This window comes from Heptranchias perlo, unplaced genomic scaffold (genome assembly GCF_035084215.1).
Source record: "Heptranchias perlo isolate sHepPer1 unplaced genomic scaffold, sHepPer1.hap1 HAP1_SCAFFOLD_1432, whole genome shotgun sequence".
In the NCBI taxonomy this organism is placed as follows: Eukaryota; Metazoa; Chordata; class Chondrichthyes; order Hexanchiformes; family Hexanchidae; genus Heptranchias; species Heptranchias perlo.
The window spans coordinates 1,118-21,227 of record NW_027138681.1 but is presented as its reverse complement, the minus strand read 5'-3'; the positions used below and the strand labels follow the sequence as shown (position 1 = coordinate 21,227).

Below are 20,110 nucleotides of genomic sequence, written 5' to 3'. Positions count from 1 at the left end.
CGCTTGACGCTGGACTCAGTGTCGAGAAGCTCCCACCGATGCGGCCGGAGTACGTGCAATCTGTGTATCGCCCGCCCCGCGATCTCACTGAAGGGCGACTGCGTTACACCGGGGGCTGAAAGGGTTAAACTACGAGGACAGGCCGCACAGACTGGGCTTGTATTCCCTCGAGTGTAGAAGATTAAGGGGTGATCTAATCGAGGGGTTTGAGATGATTGAAGGATTCGATAGGGTCGATAGAGAGAAACTATTTCCTCTGGTGGGGGGAGTCCAGAACAAGGGGGGGGGGGGGCAGAACCTTAAAATCAGAGCCGGGCCGTTCAGGGGGTGATGTCGGGAAGCATTTCTTCACACAAAGGGGAGTGGGAATCTGGAACTCTCTCCCCCAAAAAAGCTGTTGAGGCTGGGGGTCAATTGGAGCTTTCAAAACTGAGATCGATAGATTTTTGTTGGGTATCGAGGGATACGGAGCAAAGGAGGGTAAATGGGGTTAAGATACAGATCAACCATCTAATGAACTGAATCTAACTGAATGGCGGAACAGGCTCGAGGGGCTGAATGGCCTCCTCCTGTTGCTATGTAACAGGCTCAAGGGGCTGAACGGCCTCCTCCTGTTCCTATGTAACAGGCTCGAGGGGCTGAACGGCCTCCTGTTCCTGTGTAACAGGCTCGAGGGGGCTGAATGGGCCTCCTCCTGTTCCTGTGTAACAGGCTCGAGGGGGGCTGAATGGCCTCCTCCTGTTCCTGTGTAACAGGCTCGAGGGGGCTGAATGGCCTCCTCCTGTTCCTGTGTAACAGGCTCGAGGGGGCTGAATGGCCTCCTCCTGTTCCTGTGTAACAGGCTCGAGGGGCTGAATGGCCTCCTCCTGTTCCTGTGTAACAGGCTCGAGGGGCTGAATGGCCTCCTCCTGTTCCTGTGTAACAGGCTCGAGGGGCTGAACGGCCTCCTCCTGTTCCTGTGTAACAGTCTCGAGGGGGCTGAATGGCCTCCTCCTGTTCCTGTGTAACAGTCTCGAGGGGGCTGAATGGCCTCCTCCTGTTCCTGTGTAACAGGCTCGAGGGGCTGAATGGCCTCCTCCTGTCCCTGTGTAACAGGCTCGAGGGGGCTGAATGGCCTCCTCCTGTTCCTGTGTAACAGTCTCGAGGGGGCTGAATGGCCTCCTCCTGTTCCTGTGTAACAGGCTCGAGGGGCTGAATGGCCTCCTCCTGTCCCTGTGTAACAGGCTCGAGGGGGCTGAATGGCCTCCTCCTGTTCCTGTGTAACAGGCTCGAGGGGCTGAATGGCCTCCTCCTGTCCCTGTGTAACAGGCTCGAGGGGGCTGAATGGCCTCCTCCTGTTCCTGTGTAACAGTCTCGAGGGGGCTGAATGGCCTCCTCCTGTTCCTGTGTAACAGGCTCGAGGGGCTGAATGGCCTCCTCCTGTCCCTGTGTAACAGGCTCGAGGGGGCTGAATGGCCTCCTCCTGTTCCTGTGTAACAGGCTCGAGGGGCTGAATGGCCTCCTCCTGTTCCTGTGTAACAGGCTCGAGGGGCTGAATGGCCTCCTCCTGTTGCTATACCGGGATAAACAAACGGGGAGGAGAGAAAGAGGAGTCAGTAAATTCGGCTTGCCGGGTCTTCGAACTCACAAGGCATTGGCCGCTACCAAGAGGTCAAAGTTGTCGAAGAGGTTGACCTTCGGCCCCTCCACGATGATGATGTAAATGACCTCGATGACGAGCATCAGGGTCAGTTTCCCAATGCTGCTGATCTGAAGAAACACAGCGCAGGCCAGCAGGGTGAGCAGCACACTGTAGTTGAAGTACTGAGGAGAGAAACAGACTGCGTTAGACGCCTCCCTTCGGTCCCACCGGGTTGCTGCTCTCCTTCCAGCAAGGAGCACTGAACTTTGCATCTACTGCGCACAGGAAGCTCCCACAAACAAGCAGTGCGATAAGTCGCCAGACAATCTGTTTCTTTTTTAGTGATGTTGGTTGAGGGGCAGCTATTGGCCCCGGGACACCGGGGAGAACTCCCCCACCGCCACTGCTCCTCTTCGAAATAGCGGCCCTGGGGATCTTTTCCGTCCGCCTGGGAGAGCAGACAAGGCCTCGGTTCAACATCTCATCCGAAAGAGAGCACCTCAGACAGTGCAGCGCTCCCTCAGTACTGACCCTCCGACAGTGTAATGAGTAATGTCCATTGTGTAATGAGGTTTATTAGTAATCTCACAGCAAAGGATCCTCTGGGGAAGAGTGATCATAATATGATATGATATGTAGATCGAATCGGGCCAGGACCTACTCCGTTAATGGTAGGGCGTTGGGGAGAGTTATAGAACAAAGAGATCTGGGAGTACAGATTCATAGCTCCTTGAAAGTGGAGTCACAGGTGGATAGGGTGGTGAAGAAGGCATTCAGCATGCTTGGTTTCATTGGTCAGAACATTGAATACAGGAGTTGGGATGTCTTGTTGAAGTTGTACAAGACATTAGTAAGGCCACACTTGGAATACTGTGTACAGTTCTGGTCACCCTATTATAGAAAGGATATTATTAAACTAGAAAGAGTGCAGAAAAGATTTACTAGGATGCTACCGGGACTTGATGGTTTGACTTATAGGGAGAGGTTGGATAGACTGAGACTTTTTTCCCTGGAGAGTAGGAGGTTTAGGGGTGATCTTATAGAAGTCTATAAAATAATGAGGGGCATAGATAAGGTAGATAGTCAAAATCTTTTCCCAAAGGTAGGGGAGTCTATAACGAGGGGGCATAGATTTAAGGTGAGAGGGGAGAGATACAAAAGGGTCCAGAGGGGCAATTTTTTCACTCAAAGGGTGGTGAGTGTCTGGAACGAGCTGCCAGAGGCAGTAGTAGAGGTGGGTACAATTTTGTCTTTTAAAAAGCATTTGGACAGTTACATGGGTAAGATGGGTATAGAGGGATATGGGCCAAGTGCAGGCAATTGGGACTAGCTTAGTGGTATAAACTGGGCAACATGGACATGTTGGGCCAAAGGGCCTGTTTCCATGTTGTAAACTTCAATGATTCTATGATAGAGTTTCACATTGAGTTTGAGAGTGATGTACTTAAGTCCAAAACTAGAGTCTTAAACTTAAATGAAGCCAATTACATAGGTATGAAGAGCGAGTTGGCTAAGGTAGATTGGGAAATGAAATTAAAGGGTATGCAGTTGAAAAGCAATGGCAAACATTTAAAGAAATATTTCAATATTCTCAACAAATATACATTCCATTGAGAAATAAAATCTCCACAGGAAAGGTGATCCACCTGTGGCTAACTGAAGAAGTTAAGGATAGTATGAGATTACAAGAAGAGGTTTATAATGTTGCCAAGAAGAGTAGTAAGCCTGAGGATTGGGAGAGTTTTAGAAACCACAAAGGATGACCAAAAAATTGATAAAAAGGGAGAAAATAGAATCTGAAAGTAAACTAGCAAGAAATATAAAAACAGATTGTAAGAGCTTCTACAAGTATGTAAAAAGGAAGAGAGCAGCAAAAGAAAGCATAGGTCCCTTAGAGGCTGAGAGAGGAGAAATTATAATGGGGAATCAGGAAATGGCAGATGCGTTAAACAAATATTTTGTATCTGTCTTCACAGCAGGAGACACAAAAAACATACCTGAAATAGTGGGGAACCAAGGGGCTAATGAGAGTGAGGAACTTAAAGTAATTATTATCAGTAGAAAAAAAGTACTTGAGAAACTAATGGGACTAAAAGCTGATAAATCCCCTGGACCTGACGGCCGACATCCGAGGGTTCTAAAAGAGGTGGCTGCAGAGATAGTGGATGCATTGGTTATGATCTTCCAGAATTCCCTCGATTCTGGAACGGTCCCAGCGGATTGGAAGATAGCAAATGTAACCCCACTATTCAAGAAAGGAGGGAGAGAGAAAACAGGGAACTACAGGCCAGTTAGCCTGACATCAGTCGTCGGGAAAATGCTGGAATCCATTATTAAGGAAGTGGTAACAGGGCACTTAGAAAATCATAATATGATTAGGCAGAGTCAATGTGGTTTTATGAAAGGGAAATGGTGTTTGACAAATTTATTAGAGTTTTTTGAGGCTGTAATTAGCAGGGTAGATAAAGGGGAACCAGTGGATGGAGTATATTTGGATTTTCAAAAGGCATTCAATAAGGTGCCACATAAAAGGTTGTTACACAAGATCAGGGCTCATGGGATTGGGGGTAATATATTAGCATGGATAGAGGATTGGTTAACGGACAGAAAACAGAGAGTAGGGATAAACGAGTCATTCTCAGGTTGGCAGGCTGTAACTAGTGGAGTGCCGTAAGGATCATGCTTGGGTCTCAGCTATTTACAATCTATATTAATGACTTAGATGAAGGGACAGAGTGTAATGTATCCAAGTTTGCTGACAATATTAAATGGTGAGAAACTATTAAATGTTGGTGTCCAGAGAGACTTGGGTGTCCTGGTACAAGAAACACAAAAAGTTAGCATGCAGGTACAGCAAGCAATTAGGAAAGCAAATGGTCCGTTGGCCTTTATTGCAAGGAGGTAGGAGTACAAGAGTAAGGAAGTCTTACTACAATTGTACAGGGCTTTGGTGAGACCTCACCTGGAGTACTGTGTACAGTTTTGGTCTCCTTATCTAGGGAAGGATATACTTGCCTTAGAGGCGGTGCAACAAAGATTCACTAGATTAATTCCTGGGATGAGAGGGTTGTCCTATGAGGAGAGGTTGAGTAGAATGGGCCTGTACTCTTTGGAGTTTAGAAGAATGAGAGGGGATCTCATTGAAACATAACATAATGAGGGGGGCTCGACAGGGTAGATGCTGAGAGATTGTTTCCCTGGCTAGATTGTCTAGAACCAGGGGGCATAGTCTCAGGATATGGGGTCGGCCATTCAAGACTGAGATGAGGAGGAATTTCTTCATGCAGAGGGTTGTGAATCTTTGGAATTCTCAACCCCAGAGGGCTGTGGATGCTGAGTCGTTGAATATATTCAAGGCCGAGAGCGATGGATTTTTGGACTCTGGGGGAATCAAGGGATATGGGGATCGGGCGGGAAAGTGGAGTTGAGGTCGAAGATCAGCCATGATCTGATTGAATGGTGGAGCAGGCTCGAGGGGCCGAATGGCCTCCTCCCGCTCCTATTTCTTATGTTCTTATGAAACAAATGCAACTTTTTAGCAACTGCGCGATCTTGCACAAGTGATTTCTCGGTGAGCACCTCCCGCATTTGCCAAACTACTTTTCAATTTTATTTAATGACTGTGTTTTTTTTAACTATTCCAGTGCTCTCCTGGCCGGCCTCCCATCGTCCACCCTCTGTAAACTCCAGCTCATCCAAAACTCTGCTGCCCCCGTATCCTAACTCGCACCGAGTCCCGTTCACCCATCACCCCCCCTGTGCTCGCTGACCTACATCGGCTCCCGGTCCGGGAACACATCGATTTTAAAATTCTCATCCTCGTGTTCAAATCCCCCCTCCCTCTCTCTGTAACCTCCTCCAGCCCCTACGACCCTCCCAGATCTCTGCGCTCCTCCAATTCCGGCCTCTTGTCCATCCCCCCGATTTCCATCGCTCCCACCATTGGCGGCCGTGCCTTCAGCTGCCCGGGCCCTGAGCTCTGGAATTCCCTCCCTAAACCTCTCCGCCTCTCTCTCTCCTCCTTTAAGACGCTCCTTTAAGACACTTTGCCCGAGCTTTAACGCTCCTGTGGAATCGTTAATTCCGAGATTGTAAACCCCAAATGCTTCCCTGGCGAGGCTGGTCAAAGGTGAAAGGGTGAAGGTCGTGGCCTGGCGCCCCCGATTCGATATTGTGGGGGTTTACCAATCCCCAGAGTCCTCGCCGCCCCCACCACCCCCCCTCCTCCACCCTTCACCTACCTCGGGGAAGTCGCAGGAAGGGTAGCGGCCTCCACAGGGGCTCGTTTCCCCTCCCAGGGTGTAATTAAGCGTCTTGACAAAGCAGGCGTTCACCATCCTGGGGAAAATGTTGTGCTCCTTGGACACGCACTCCCGCAGGTCTTCGGAGTTGCAGGCAAACTGTCGGGAGAGGTCGAGAGACACAGCTTAGAGAGAGAGAGAGAGCTCCCAAAATCAACGGGACAGTGTAGAGGGAGCTTTACTCTGTATCTAACCCTGTACCTGCCCTGGGAGTGTTTGATGGGACAGTGTAGAGGGAGCTTTACTCTGTATCTAACCCTGTACCTGCCCTGCGAGTGTTTGATGGGACAGTGTAGAGGGAGCTTTACTCTGTATCTAACCCTGTACCTGCCCTGGGAGTGTTTGATGGGACAGTGTAGAGGGAGCTTTACTCTGTATCTAACCCTGTACCTGCCCTGGGAGTGTTTGACGGGACAGTGTAGAGGGAGCTTTACTCTGTATCTAACCCTGTACCTGCCCTGGGAGTGTTTGACGGGACACTGTAGAGGGAGCTTTACTCTGTATCTAACCCTGTACCTGCCCTGGGAGTGTTTGATGGGACAGTGTAGAGGGAGCTTTACTCTGTATCTAACCCTGTACCTGACCCTGGGAGTGTTTGATGGGACAGTGTAGAGGGAGCTTTACTCTGTATCTAACCCTGTACCTGCCCTGGGAGTGTTTGATGGGACAGTGTAGAGGGAGCTTTACTCTGTATCTAACCCTGTACCTGCCCTGGGAGTGTTTGATGGGACAGTGTGGAGGGAGCTTTACTCTGTATCTAACCCTGTACCTGCCCTGGGAGTGTTTGATGGGACAGTGTAGAGGGAGCTTTACTCTGTATCTAACCCTGTCCCTGCCCTGGGAGTGTTTGATGGGACAGTGTAGAGGGAGCTTAACTCTGTATCTAACCCTGTACCTGACCCTGGGAGTGTTTGATGGGACAGTGTAGAGGGAGCTTTACTCTGTATCTAACCCTGTACCTGCCCTGGGAGTGTTTGATGGGACAGTGTAGAGGGAGCTTTACTCTGTATCTAACCCTGTCCCTGCCCTGGGAGTGTTTGATGGGACAGTGTAGAGGGAGCTTTACTCTGTATCTAACCCTGTACCTGACCCTGGGAGTGTTTGATGGGACAGTGTGGAGGGAGCTTTACTCTGTATCTAACCCTGTCCCTGCCCTGGGAGTGTTTGATGGGACAGTGTAGAGGGAGCTTAACTCTGTATCTAACCCTGTACCTGACCCTGGGAGTGTTTGATGGGACAGTGTAGAGGGAGCTTTACTCTGTATCTAACCCTGTACCTGCCCTGGGAGTGTTTGATGGGACAGTGTAGAGGGAGCTTTACTCTGTATCTAACCCTGTCCCTGCCCTGGGAGTGTTTGATGGGACAGTGTAGAGGGAGCTTTACTCTGTATCTAACCCTGTACCTGCCCTGGGAGTGTTTGATGGGACAGTGTAGAGGGAGCTTTACTCTGTATCTAACCCTGTACCTGACCCTGGGAGTGTTTGATGGGACAGTGTAGAGGGAGCTTTACTCTGTATCTAACCCTGTACCTGCCCTGGGAGTGTTTGATGGGACAGTGTAGAGGGAGCTTTACTCTGTATCTAACCCTGTACCTGCCCTGGGAGTGTTTGATGGGACAGTGTAGAGGGAGCTTTACTCTGTATCTAACCCTGTACCTGCCCTGGGAGTGTTTGATGGGACAGTGTAGAGGGAGCTTTACTCTGTATCTAACCCTGTACCTGCCCTGGGAGTGTTTGATGGGACAGTGTAGAGGGAGCTTTACTCTGTATCTCACCCTGTACCTGCCCTGGGAGTGTTTGATGGGACAGTGTAGAGGGAGCTTTACTCTGTATCTAACCCTGTACGTGCCCTGGGAGTGTTTGATGGGACAGTGTAGAGGGAGCTTTACTCTGTATCTAACCCTGTACCTGCCCTGGGAATGTTTGATGGGACAGTGTCGAGGGAGCTTTACTCTGTATCTAACCCTGTACCTGCCCCTGGGAGTGTTTGATGGGACAGTGCAGAGGGAGCTTTACTCTGTATCTAACCCTGTACCTGCCCTGGGAGTGTTTGATGGGACAGTGTAGAGGGAGCTTTACTCTGTATCTAACCCTGTACCTGCCCTGGGAGTGTTTGATGGGACAGTGTGGAGGGAGCTTTACTCTGTATCTAACCCTGTACCTGCCCTGGGAGTGTTTGATGGGACAGTGTAGAGGGAGCTTTACTCTGTATCTAACCCTGTCCCTGCCCTGGGAGTGTTTGATGGGACAGTGTAGAGGGAGCTTAACTCTGTATCTAACCCTGTACCTGACCCTGGGAGTGTTTGATGGGACAGTGTAGAGGGAGCTTTACTCTGTATCTAACCCTGTACCTGCCCTGGGAGTGTTTGATGGGACAGTGTAGAGGGAGCTTTACTCTGTATCTAACCCTGTACCTGCCCTGGGAGTGTTTGATGGGACAGTGTAGAGGGAGCTTTACTCTGTATCTAACCCTGTACCTGCCCTGGGAGTGTTTGATGGGACAGTGTAGAGGGAGCTTTACTCTGTATCTAACCCTGTACCTGCCCTGGGAGTGTTTGATGGGACAGTGTAGGGGGAGCTTTACTCTGTATCTAACCCTGTACCTGCCCTGGGAGTGTTTGATGGGACAGTGTAGAGGGAGCTTTACTCTGTATCTAACCCTGTACCTGCCCTGGGAGTGTTTGATGGGACAGTGTAGAGGGAGCTTCACTCTGTATCTAACCCTGTGCCTGCCCCTGGGAGTGTTTGATGGGACAGTGTAGAGGGAGCTTTACTCTGTATCTAACCCTGTACCTGCCCCGGGAGTGTTTGATGGGACAGTGTAGAGGGAGCTTTACTCTGTATCTAACACTGTACCTGCCCTGGGAGTGTTTGATGGGACAGTGTAGAGGGAGCTTTACTCTGTATCTAACCCTGTACCTGCCCTGGGAGTGTTTGATGGGACAGTGTAGAGGGAGCTTTACTCTGTATCTAACCCTGTACCTGCCCTGGGAGTGTTTGATGGGACAGTGTAGAGGGAGCTTTACTCTGTATCTAACTCTGTACCTGCCCTGGGAGTGTTTGATGGGACAGTGTAGAGGGAGCTTTACTCAGTATCTAACCCTGTACCTGCCCTGGGAGTGTTTGATGGGACAGTGTAGAGGGAGCTTTACTCTGTATCTAACCCTGTACCTGCCCTGGGAGTGTTTGATGGGACAGTGTAGAGGGAGCTTTACTCTGTATCTAACCCTGTACCTGCCCTGGGAGTGTTTGATGGGACAGTGTAGAGGGAGCTTTACTCTGTATCTAACCCTGTACCTGCCCTGGGAGTGTTTGATGGGACAGTGTTGAGGGAGCTTTACTCTGTATCTAACCCTGTACCTGCCCTGGGAGTGTTTGATGGGACAGTGTAGAGGGAGCTTTACTCTGTATCTAACCCTGTACCTGCCCTGGGAGTGTTTGATGGGACAGTGTAGAGGGAGCTTTGCTCTGTATCTAACCCTGTACCTGCCCTGGGAGTGTTTGATGGGACAGTGTGGAGGGAGCTTTACTCTGTATCTAACCCTGTACCTGCCCTGGGAGTGTTTGATGGGACAGTGCAGAGGGAGCTTTACTCTGTATCTAACCCTGTACCTGCCCCGGGGAGTGTTTGATGGGACAGTGTAGAGGGAGATTTACTCTGTATCTAACCCTGTACCTGCCCTGGGAGTGTTTGATGGGACAGTGTGGAGGGAGCTTTACTCTGTATCTAACCCTGTACCTGCCCCGGGGAGTGTTTGATGGGACAGTGTAGAGGGAGCTTTACTCTGTATCTAACCCTGTACCTGCCCTGGGAGTGTTTAATGGGACAGTGTAGAGGGAGCTTTACTCTGTATCTAACTCTGTACCTGACCCTGGGAGTGTTTGATGGGACAGTGTAGAGGGAGATTTACTCTGTATCTAACCCTGTACCTGCCCTGGGAGTGTTTGATGGGACAGTGTAGAGGGAGATTTACTCTGTATCTAACCCTGTACCTGACCCTGGGAGTGTTTGATGGGACAGTGTAGAGGGAGATTTACTCTGTATCTAACCCTGTACCTGCCCTGGGAGTGTTTGATGGGACAGTGTAGAGGGAGCTTTACTCTGTATCTAACCCTGTACCTGACCCTGGGAGTGTTTGATGGGACAGTGTAGAGGGAGCTTTACTCTGTATCTAACCCTGTACCTGCCCTGGGAGTGTTTGATGGGACAGTGTAGAGGGAGCTTTACTCTGTATCTAACCCTGTACCTGCCCTGGGAGTGTTTGATGGGACAGTGTCGAGGGAGCTTTACTCTGTATCTAACCCTGTACCTGCCCTGGGAGTGTTTGATGGGACAGTGTAGAGGGAGCTTTACTCTGTATCTAACCCTGTACCTGCCCTGGGAGTGTTTGATGGGACAGTGCAGAGGGAGCTTTACTCTGTATCTAACCCTGTACCTGCCCTGGGAGTGTTCGATGGGACAGTGTAGAGGGAGCTTTACTCTGTATCTAACCCTGTACCTGCCCTGGGAGTGGTTGATGGGACAGTGTAGAGGGAGCTTTACTCTGTATCTAACCCTGTACCTGCCCTGGGAGTGTTTGATGGGACAGTGTAGAGGGAGCTTTACTCTGTATCTAACCCTGTACCTGCCCTGGGAGTGTTTGATGGGACAGTGTAGAGGGAGCTTTACTCTGTATCTAACCCTGTACCTGCCCCGGGGAGTGTTTGATGGGACAGTGTAGAGGGAGCTTTACTCTGTATCTAACCCTGTACCTGCCCCGGGGAGTGTTTGATGGGACAGTGTAGAGGGAGCTTTACTCTGTATCTAACCCTGTACCTGCCCCGGGGAGTGTTTGATGGGACAGTGTAGAGGGAGCTTTACTCTGTATCTAACCCTGTACCTGCCCCGGGGAGTGTTTGATGGGACAGTGTAGAGGGAGCTTTACTCTGTATCTAACCCTGTACCTGCCCCGGGGAGTGTTTGATGGGACAGTGTAGAGGGAGCTTTACTCTGTATCTAACCCTGTACCTGCCCTGGGAGTGTTTGATGGGACAGTGTAGAGGGAGCTTTACTCTGTATCTAACCCTGTACCTGCCCTGGGAGTGTTTGATGGGACAGTGTAGAGGGAGCTTTACTCTGTATCTAACCCTGTACCTGACCCTGGGAGTGATTGATGGGACAGTGTAGAGGGAGCTTTACTCTGTATCTAACCCTGTACCTGCCCTGGGAGTGTTTGATGGGACAGTGTAGAGGGAGCTTTACTCTGTATCTAACCCTGTACCTGCCCTGGGAGTGTTTGATGGGACAGTGTAGAGGGAGCTTTACTCTGTATCTAACCCTGTACCCACCCTGGGAGTGTTTGATGGGACAGTGTAGAGGGAGCTTTACTCTGTATCTAACCCTGTACCTGCCCTGGGAGTGTTTGATGGGACAGTGTAGAGGGAGCTTTACTCTGTATCTAACCCTGTACCTGCCCTGGGAGTGTTTGATGGGACAGTGTAGAGGGAGCTTTACTCTGTATCTAACCCTGTACCTGTCCTGGGAGTGTTTGATGGGACAGTGTAGAGGGAGCTTTACTCTGTATCTAACCCTGTACCTGCCCCGGGAGTGTTTGATGGGACAGTGTGGAGGGAGCTTTACTCTGTATCTAACCCTGTACCTGACCCTGGGAGTGTTTGATGGGACAGTGTAGAGGGAGCTTTACTCTGTATCTAACCCTGTACCTGCCCTGGGAGTGTTTGATGGGACAGTGTAGAGGGAGCTTTACTCTGTATCTAACCCTGTACCTGTCCTGGGAGTGTTTGATGGGACAGTGTAGAGGGAGCTTTACTCTGTATCTAACCCTGTACCTGCCCTGGGAGTGTTTGACGGGACAGTGTAGAGGGAGCTTTACTCTGTATCTAACCCTGTACCTGCCCCGGGAGTGTTTGATGGGACAGTGTGGAGGGAGCTTTACTCTGTATCTAACCCTGTACCTGCCCTGGGAGTGTTTGATGGGACAGTGTCGAGGGAGCTTTACTCTGTATCTAACCCTGTACCTGCCCTGGGAGTGTTTGATGGGACAGTGTAGAGGGAGCTTTACTCTGTATCTAACCCTGTACCTGTCCTGGGAGTGTTTGATGGGACAGTGTAGAGGGAGCTTTACTCTGTATCTAACCCTGTACCTGTCCTGGGAGTGTTTGATGGGACAGTGTAGAGGGAGCTTTACTCTGTATCTAACCCTGTACCTGACCTGGGAGTGTTTGATGGGACAGTGTCGAGGGAGCTTTACTCTGTATCTAACCCTGTACCTGTCCTGGGAGTGTTTGATGGGACAGTGTAGAGGGAGCTTTACTCTGTATCTAACCCTGTACCTGTCCTGGGAGTGTTTGATGGGACAGTGTAGAGGGAGCTTTACTCTGTATCTAACCCTGTACCTGACCTGGGAGTGTTTGATGGGACAGTGTAGAGGGAGCTTTACTCTGTATCTAACCCTGTACCTGTCCTGGGAGTGTTTGATGGGACAGTGTAGAGGGAGCTTTACTCTGTATCTAACCCTGTACCTGTCCTGGGAGTGTTTGATGGGACAGTGTAGAGGGAGCTTTACTCTGTATCTAACCCTGTACCTGACCTGGGAGTGTTTGATGGGACAGTGTAGAGGGAGCTTCACTCTGTATCTAACCCTGTACCTGCCCTGGGAGTGTTTGATGGGACAGTGTAGAGGGAGCTTCACTCTGTATCTAACCCTGTACCTGCCCTGGGAGTGTTTGAAGGGACAGTGTAGAGGGAGCTTTACTCTGTATCTAACCCTGTACCTGCCCTGGGAGTGTTTGACGGGACAGTGCAGAGGGAGCTTTACTCTGTATCTAACCCTGTACCTGTCCTGGGAGTGTTTGATGGGACAGTGTAGAGGGAGCTTTACTCTGTATCTAACCCTGTACCTGCCCTGGGAGAGTTTGATGGGACAGTGTAGAGGGAGCTTTACTCTGTGCTCGATGCTGACACTGAGAGGATCATCGCGTTTCGAAAATCTTTCTAACCGTGACGAGCAGCAGGAATAAGGACTCAGGGAGTGTGAGTGAGAGGACGGATCAGTGGGGAGAAAGTGTGGACTGTCGGGGGTGATGGGGAATTGGAACTTACCATGTTCACAAAGGCCGAGAGGAAGACGAGCACGATGGTGAAGATGCCCACAATGGTGCTGTTGGTCCTCGACTGTACAATCTTCTTGGAGAGACGCTGCAGGGGGACAGGGAAGAGCTGGAGGAGAAGTGGGAGAGAGGGTCAGAGGGTTCAGTGACCAGAAAGAAGCGCGAGCCAGACACAGACTGAAGTCCCCTCTCCTCTCCCCTCCCCTCTGTCTCACTGTGTCTCCCTGTCTCTCTCTGTCGATGCGCGGGCACTCCCTCTCTGCCCGGGCGGCCCCCCCCTCTCTCTGCCCGGGCGGCCCCCCCTCTCCCTGCGCGGGCGGCCCCCCCTCTCCCTGCGCGGGCGGCCCCCCCTCTCCCTGCCCGGGCGGCCCCCCCTCTCCCTGCGCGGGCGGCCCCCCCTCTCCCTGCGCGGGCGGGCCCCCCCCCTCTCCCTGCCCGGGCGGCCCCCCCCCTCTCCCTGCCCGGGCGGCCCCCCCCCTCTCCCTGCCCGGGCGGCCCCCCCCCTCTCCCTGCCCGGGCGGCCCCCCCCTCTCCCTGCCCGGGCGGCCCCCCCCCTCTCCCTGCCCGGGCGGCCCCCCCCCTCTCCCTGCCCGGGCGGCCCCCCCCCTCTCCCTGCCCGGGCGGCCCCCCCCCTCTCCCTGCCCGGGCGGCCCCCCCCCTCTCCCTGCCCGGGCGGCCCCCCCCTCTCCCTGCCCGGGCGGCCCCCCCCCTCTCCCTGCCCGGGCGGCCCCCCCCCTCTCCCTGCGCGGGCGGCCCCCCCCCTCTCCCTGCGCGGGCGGCCCCCCCTCTCTCAGCCCGGGCGGGCCCCCCCTCTCCCAGCCCGGGCGGGCCCCCCTCTCTCAGCCCGGGCGGGCCCCCCCTCTCTCAGCCCGGGCGGGCCCCCCTCTCTCAGCCCGGGCGGCCCCCCCTCTCTCAGCCCGGGCGGGCCCCCCTCTCTCAGCCCGGGCGGGCCCCCCTCTCTCAGCCCGGGCGGGCCCCCCCTCTCTCAGCCCGGGCGGGCCCCCCTCTCTCAGCCCGGGCGGGCCCCCCTCTCTCAGCCCGGGCGGGCCCCCCTCTCTCAGCCCGGGCGGGCCCCCCTCTCTCAGCCCGGGCGGGCCCCCCCTCTCTCAGCCCGGGCGGGCCCCCCTCTCTCAGCCCGGGCGGGCCCCCCTCTCTCAGCCCGGGCGGGCCCCCCTCTCTCAGCCCGGGCGGGCCCCCCTCTCTCAGCCCGGGCGGGCCCCCCTCTCTCAGCCCGGGCGGGCCCCCCTCTCTCAGCCCGGGCGGGCCCCCCTCTCTCAGCCCGGGCGGGCCCCCCCTCTCTCAGCCCGGGCGGGCCCCCCTCTCTCAGCCCGGGCGGCCCCCCCTCTCTCAGCCCGGGTGCCCCCCCTCTCTCAGAAGACCCCCCTGACGTGTTGCTGGGACAGTGTCGAGGGAGCGTCCCTCTGCACTCGGCTGTGCTGTACCTGCCCCGGGAGTGTTTGAGGTGAGACATTCCCTGCACCGTGCATCCTGTGTCCCGTCTGAGTCAGATCGCCAATCGGACCCGAGTGAGGCCCCGCGCCCGTCAGAACTGGGCCTTCAAACATCAATCGACAGCCAGCAGACAGGCCACCCACCCACCCACACCCCCCCACCCCACCTTTAACCGGCTCCAACCCGGGCCCCGACAAACATACGGCAGGGCACTTTAAGGGTTAAAGGGGCCGCGCGCCGCGGATCGTTAACGAGGAGCGACACTTACTTTGAAGCAGGAGTAGATGGCGCACACAAACAGGATACTGGTCAGCACCAGGCAACAGCTGAGATAGAAGCCCAACATCAGCAGCGAACTGTGGGGAGAACGAGACCTGCCGGGTGAGTGGCGCCAACACTGGCTCGGGTATCACAACTTCAAGGACGCGCCTGTACAGACGGACAAACGACGACAGAACAGGAAAAGACCCTCTGGTCCATTCGGCCTGTCCCACACAACTGCGATGCCTTGTGAATATAACACTCCCCCGCACACCACCCACACGCCCCACCCTACAAAACCACGTAGCCTCCTGGGAGAGGTGGGAAAAACAGATCGAAACCCCCCCAGGACAATTTGGGGGGGGGGCGGGGGGAGCAAACAAAATCAGGGAGATTGCTCTCCCAACCCCCCCACCCCCCCCCCCCCCGTGGGCAATAGTCCGAGAGATCGCTCCGGTTCTGATTAAGGTTTTCCGGGTACCCACCTCCTTGTACAATGCGACCCCCCCGCCCCGGACGGAAACGGGTCCAGCTCTCGCTGGAAAGGATTCAGCCAATCGGCCTCCACCGCCCGTCCTCCGAGATGGAACCACCTCCTGACATCCGACCTGGTTAAAACTGTCGTACGGCCTCTTGAACCATCTTACAAACCTCGGCCAAATCTCCCCTCGTTCTGCGCTTCTCCAGAGTGCGGAGTCCCCGGCTCTTGGCGTCCGCCTCGATAACTGAGGTCCTTTGCCGCCATCGCCGGCGCAGGTTCGACTGAAGTCTGGGCTGCGTTCGGTTAACTGAAGAAAGGGGAAGGTGGGGGGCGGTGCTCACTGTGGGAGGACAGGCTTGTGATCACGTCCCCTGCTCATCACAAAACCATCACAGAGTCATCTCAAGAGGGCCGGAGGACAGAGGGGAGGGAGTTACTCCTTTTGGATAGGAAAAGGAGGAGGCCATTCAGCCCCTCGAGCCCGCTCCGCCATTTATTTAGATCACGGCTGATCTGTTTCTCATCTCCATCTACCCGCCTTGGTTCGGTAACCCTTAATCCACGGTCCTGAGAATGAGTGAGAAGAGACCAGTGCAAGCGGGGAAGGTTTCATTAATAGAAGGATTTGTGTACTCACTGTGGCATAATCAGGGCCTGCACGAAACAAACAAAGAAGAAAACCAGCAGGGCACAGGCCACGTATCCCCCAAATCGATCGTCCACCTCCTTGGAGTACTGGAGAGAGAGGGAGAGGGAGCTGTTAGTATGAGAGAGGGAGAGGGAGGGAGAGGGAGAGAGAGGGAGAGAGAGAGAGAGAGAGGGGGGAGAGAGAGAGAGAGAGAGGGAGGGAGAGAGAGAGAGAGAGGGAGGGAGGGAGAGAGAGGGGGAGAGAGAGAGAGAGGGAGAGAGAGAGAGCCGTTAGTATGAGAGAGAGAGAGGGAGGGAGAGAGAGAGAGAGGGAGAGAGGGAAGAGAGAGAGACAGAGGGAGAGAGAGAGAGAGGGAGGGAGAGGGGGAGAGAAAGGGAGAGAGAGAGAGAGAGGGAGAGAGAGAGAGAGAGAGAGAGAGAGAGAAGAGAGAGAGAGGGAGAGAGGGAGAGAGAGAGAGCCGTTAGTATGAGAGAGAGAGAGGGAGGGAGAGAGAGAGAGAGAGGGAGAGAGGGAAGAGAGAGAAAGAGTGCTGTTAGTACAAGAGACATTCAGAGAGAGAGGGAGAGAGTCAAAGAAAGAGATTAGAAGAGAGAGAGAGGAAGAGAGACAGAGATTAAAAGAGGCAAGACAGAGGGAGAGAGAGAGACAGAGGGAGAAAGAGACAGAGACACATAGAGAGAGAGGGAGTGACCGTGCAAGTACTATTCTGGTCTCCATTTACCTTGGTTAGACCACACTTGGAGCACTGTGCACAGTTCTGGTCTCCATTTACCTTGGTTAGACCACACTTGGAGCACTGTGCACAGTTCTGGTCTCCATATACCTTGGTTAGACCACACTTGGAGCACTGTGCACAGTTCTGGTCTCCATATACCTTGGTTAGACCACACTTGGAGCACTGTGCGCAGTTCTGGTCTCCATGTACCTTGGTTAGACCACACTTGGAGCACTGTGCACAGTTCTGGTCTCCATATACCTTGGTTAGACCACACTTGGAGCACTGTGCACAGTTCTGGTCTCCATATACCTTGGTTAGACCACACTTGGAGCACTGTGCACAGTTCTGGTCTCCATGTACCTTGGTTAGACCACACTTGGAGCACTGTGCACAGTTCTGGTCTCCATTTACCTTGGTTAGACCACACTTGGAGCACTGTGCACAGTTCTGGTCTCCATTTACCTTGGTTAGACTACACACTTGGAGCACTGTACACAGTTCTGGTCTCCATATTGTAAAAAAGGATATAGAGGCACTGGAGAAGGTGCAAAAAAGATTTACAAGGATGGTATCAGAACTGAGAGATTATAACCATCAGGAAAGGCTGAACAGGCTGGGGTTCTTTTCTCTAGAAAAGAGAAGGCCGAGGGGTGACCTGATAAAGGTCTTTAAAATTATGAAGGGGTTTGATAGGGTAGACGTAGAGAAGATGTTTCCACTTGTGGGGGGAGACCAGAACTAGGGGGCCATAAATATAAGATAGTCACTAATAAATCCAATAGGGAATTCAGGAGAAACTTCTTTACCCAGAGAGCGGTGAGAATGTGGAACTCACTCCCACACGGAGTGGTCGAGGGGAATAGCGGAGATGGATTTAAGGGGAAGCTGGATAAACACATGAGGGAGAAAGGAAAAGAAGGGATATGGTGATAGGGTGAGATGAAGTAGGGAGGGAGGAGTCTCGTGTGGAGCATAAACACCAGCACGGACCAGTTGGTCCGATCTATTGGTCTAACCAAGGTATATGGAGACCAGAACAGTGCACAGTGCTCCCAAGTGTGGTCTAACCCAGGTATATGGAGACCAGAACTGTGCACAGTGCTCCCAAGTGTGGTCTAACCAAGGTATATGGAGACCAGAACTGTGCACAGTGCTCCAAGTGTGGTCTAACCAAGGTATATGGAGACCAGAACTGTGCACAGTGATCCGAGTGTGGTCTAACCCAGGTATATGGAGACCAGAACTGTTCACAGTGCTCCAAGTGTGGTCTAACCAAGGTATATGGAGACCAGAACTGTGCACAGTGCTCCAAGTGTGGTCTAACCAAGGTATATGGAGACCAGAACTGTGCACAGTGCTCCGAGTGTGGTCTAACCAAGGTATATGGAGACCAGAACTGTGCACAGTGCTCCAAGTGTGGTCTAACCAAGGTATATGGAGACCAGAACTGTGCACAGTGATCCGAGTGTGGTCTAACCCAGGTATATGGAGACCAGAACTGCGCACAGTGCTCCAAGTGTGGTCTAACCAAGGTATATGGAGACCAGAACTGGACACAGTGCTCCAAGTGTGGTCTAACCAAGGTATATGGAGACCAGAACTGGACACAGTGCTCCAAGTGTGGTCTAACCAAGGTATATGGAGACCAGAACTGTACACAGTGCTGCAAGTGTGGTCTAACCAAGGTATATGGAGACCAGAACTGCGCACAGTGCTCCAAGTGTGGTCTAACCAAGGTATATGGAGACCAGAACTGCGCACAGTGCTCCAGGTGTGGTCTAACCAAGGTATATGGAGACCAGAACTGTGCACAGTGCTCCAAGTGTGGTCTAACCAAGGTATATGGAGACCAGAACTGTGCACAGTGCTCCAAGTGTGGTCTAACCAAGGTATATGGAGACCAGAACTGTGCACAGTGCTCCGAGTGTGGTCTAACCAAGGTATATGGAGACCAGAACTGTGCACAGTGCTCTGAGTGTGGTCTAACCAAGGTATATGGTGACCAGAACTGTGTACAGTGCTCCAAGTGTGGTCTAACCAAGGTATATGGAGACCAGAACTGTGCACAGTGCTCCGAGTGTGGTCTAACCAAGGTATATGGAGACCAGAACTGTGCATAGTGCTCCAAGTGTGGTCTAACCAAGGTATATGGAGACCAGAACTGTGTACAGTGCTCCAAGTGTGGTCTAACCAAGGTATATGGTGACCAGAACTGTGTACAGTGCTCCAAGTGTGGTCTAACCAAGGTATATGGAGACCAGAACTGTGCACAGTGCTCCAAGTGTGGTCTAACCAAGGTATATGGAGACCAGAACTGTGCACAGTGCTCCGAGTGTGGTCTAACCAAGGTATATGGAGACCAGAACTGTGCACAGTGCTCCGAGTGTGGTCTAACCAGAGTATATGGAGACCAGAACTGTGCACAGTGCTCCGAGTGTGGTCTAACCAAGGTATATGGAGACCAGAACTGTGCACAGTGCTCCGAGTGTGATCTAACCAAGGTATATGGAGACCAGAACAGCGCACAGTGCTCCAAGTGTGGTCTAACCAGAGTATATGGAGACCAGAACTGTGCACAGTGCTCCAAGTGTGGTCTAACCAGAGTATATGGAGACCAGAACTGTGCACAGTGCTCCAAGTGTGGTCTAACCAAGGTATATGGAGACCAGAACTGTGCACAGTGCTCCAAGTGTGGTCTAACCAGAGTATATGGAGACCAGAACTGTGCACAGTGCTCCAAGTGTGGTCTAACCAAGGTATATGGAGACCAGAACTGTGCACAGTGCTCCGAGTGTGGTCTAACCAAGGTATATGGAGACCAGAACTGTGCACAGTGCTCCGAGTGTGGTCTAACCAAGGTATATGGAGACCAGAACGGTGCACAGTGCTCTAAGTGTGGTCTAACCCAGGTATATGGAGACCAGAACGGTGCACAGTGCTCCAAGTGTGGTCTAACCAAGGTATATGGAGACCAGAACTGTGCACAGTGCTCCAAGTGTGGTCTAACCAAGGTATATGGAGACCAGAACTGTGCACAGTGCTCCAAGTCGACGTGACGTGAGGTAACCCCGCCCCTCCCTCTCCGGCCCCATTACCTTCTTCTCCAGTTCAGGTTTGCGGAAGGTCAGCAGGAATTTCTTGACGTGCTCTGAGCGCAATCGGTCGATGCTCCTCGCGTCGATGGCTCGTCCCAAGAACTCGTCCACCTCATCCTCGGGGTTCATCGTCTCCTGGGTGCACCTGCAGCAGAAAGAGGAGGCCCCCTTCACCGCACGCACGCACCCACCGGGTAAAGGACGTCCCGCCCGCCCACTGTACCCACCCCCCCACCACCCGCCCGCAGCAGGAAACGCCCAGGCTCCGGGCCCGGCCTGGGCCGAGTTAGCTGATCTCCAGTGAGAGAGTCGGGGCGCAGCAATTGGAGCCTCTGCGCACCCCTAAAACTGGGGCGGGGGATTGAAATTACTCCATGAATCAGCCAGGGCACCATCTCCCGCTCGCCAACCATCGCAAGGAAA

At 53.1% G+C, this 20,110-nt stretch overlaps 1 protein-coding gene across 1 annotated transcript in view; it reads right to left on the bottom strand.

Annotated features, from left to right (window-relative positions):
* LOC137308909 (adenylate cyclase type 5-like) overlaps window positions 1-19,855 on the bottom strand; it is a 37,058-nt gene extending 17,203 nt beyond the window's left edge. The window contains exons 1-6 of the mRNA XM_067977356.1: window positions 19,688-19,855; window positions 15,863-15,960; window positions 14,752-14,839; window positions 13,024-13,140; window positions 5,863-6,021; window positions 1,628-1,803 (exon numbers count right to left, since the gene is read on the bottom strand). Of these exons, the coding sequence (XP_067833457.1) occupies window positions 1,628-1,803; window positions 5,863-6,021; window positions 13,024-13,140; window positions 14,752-14,839; window positions 15,863-15,960; window positions 19,688-19,816 (767 nt within the window). The 5' untranslated portion in view covers window positions 19,817-19,855. The remainder of the gene's footprint in view (window positions 1-1,627; window positions 1,804-5,862; window positions 6,022-13,023; window positions 13,141-14,751; window positions 14,840-15,862; window positions 15,961-19,687) is intronic.
* Window positions 19,856-20,110: the final 255 nt, after the last annotated feature.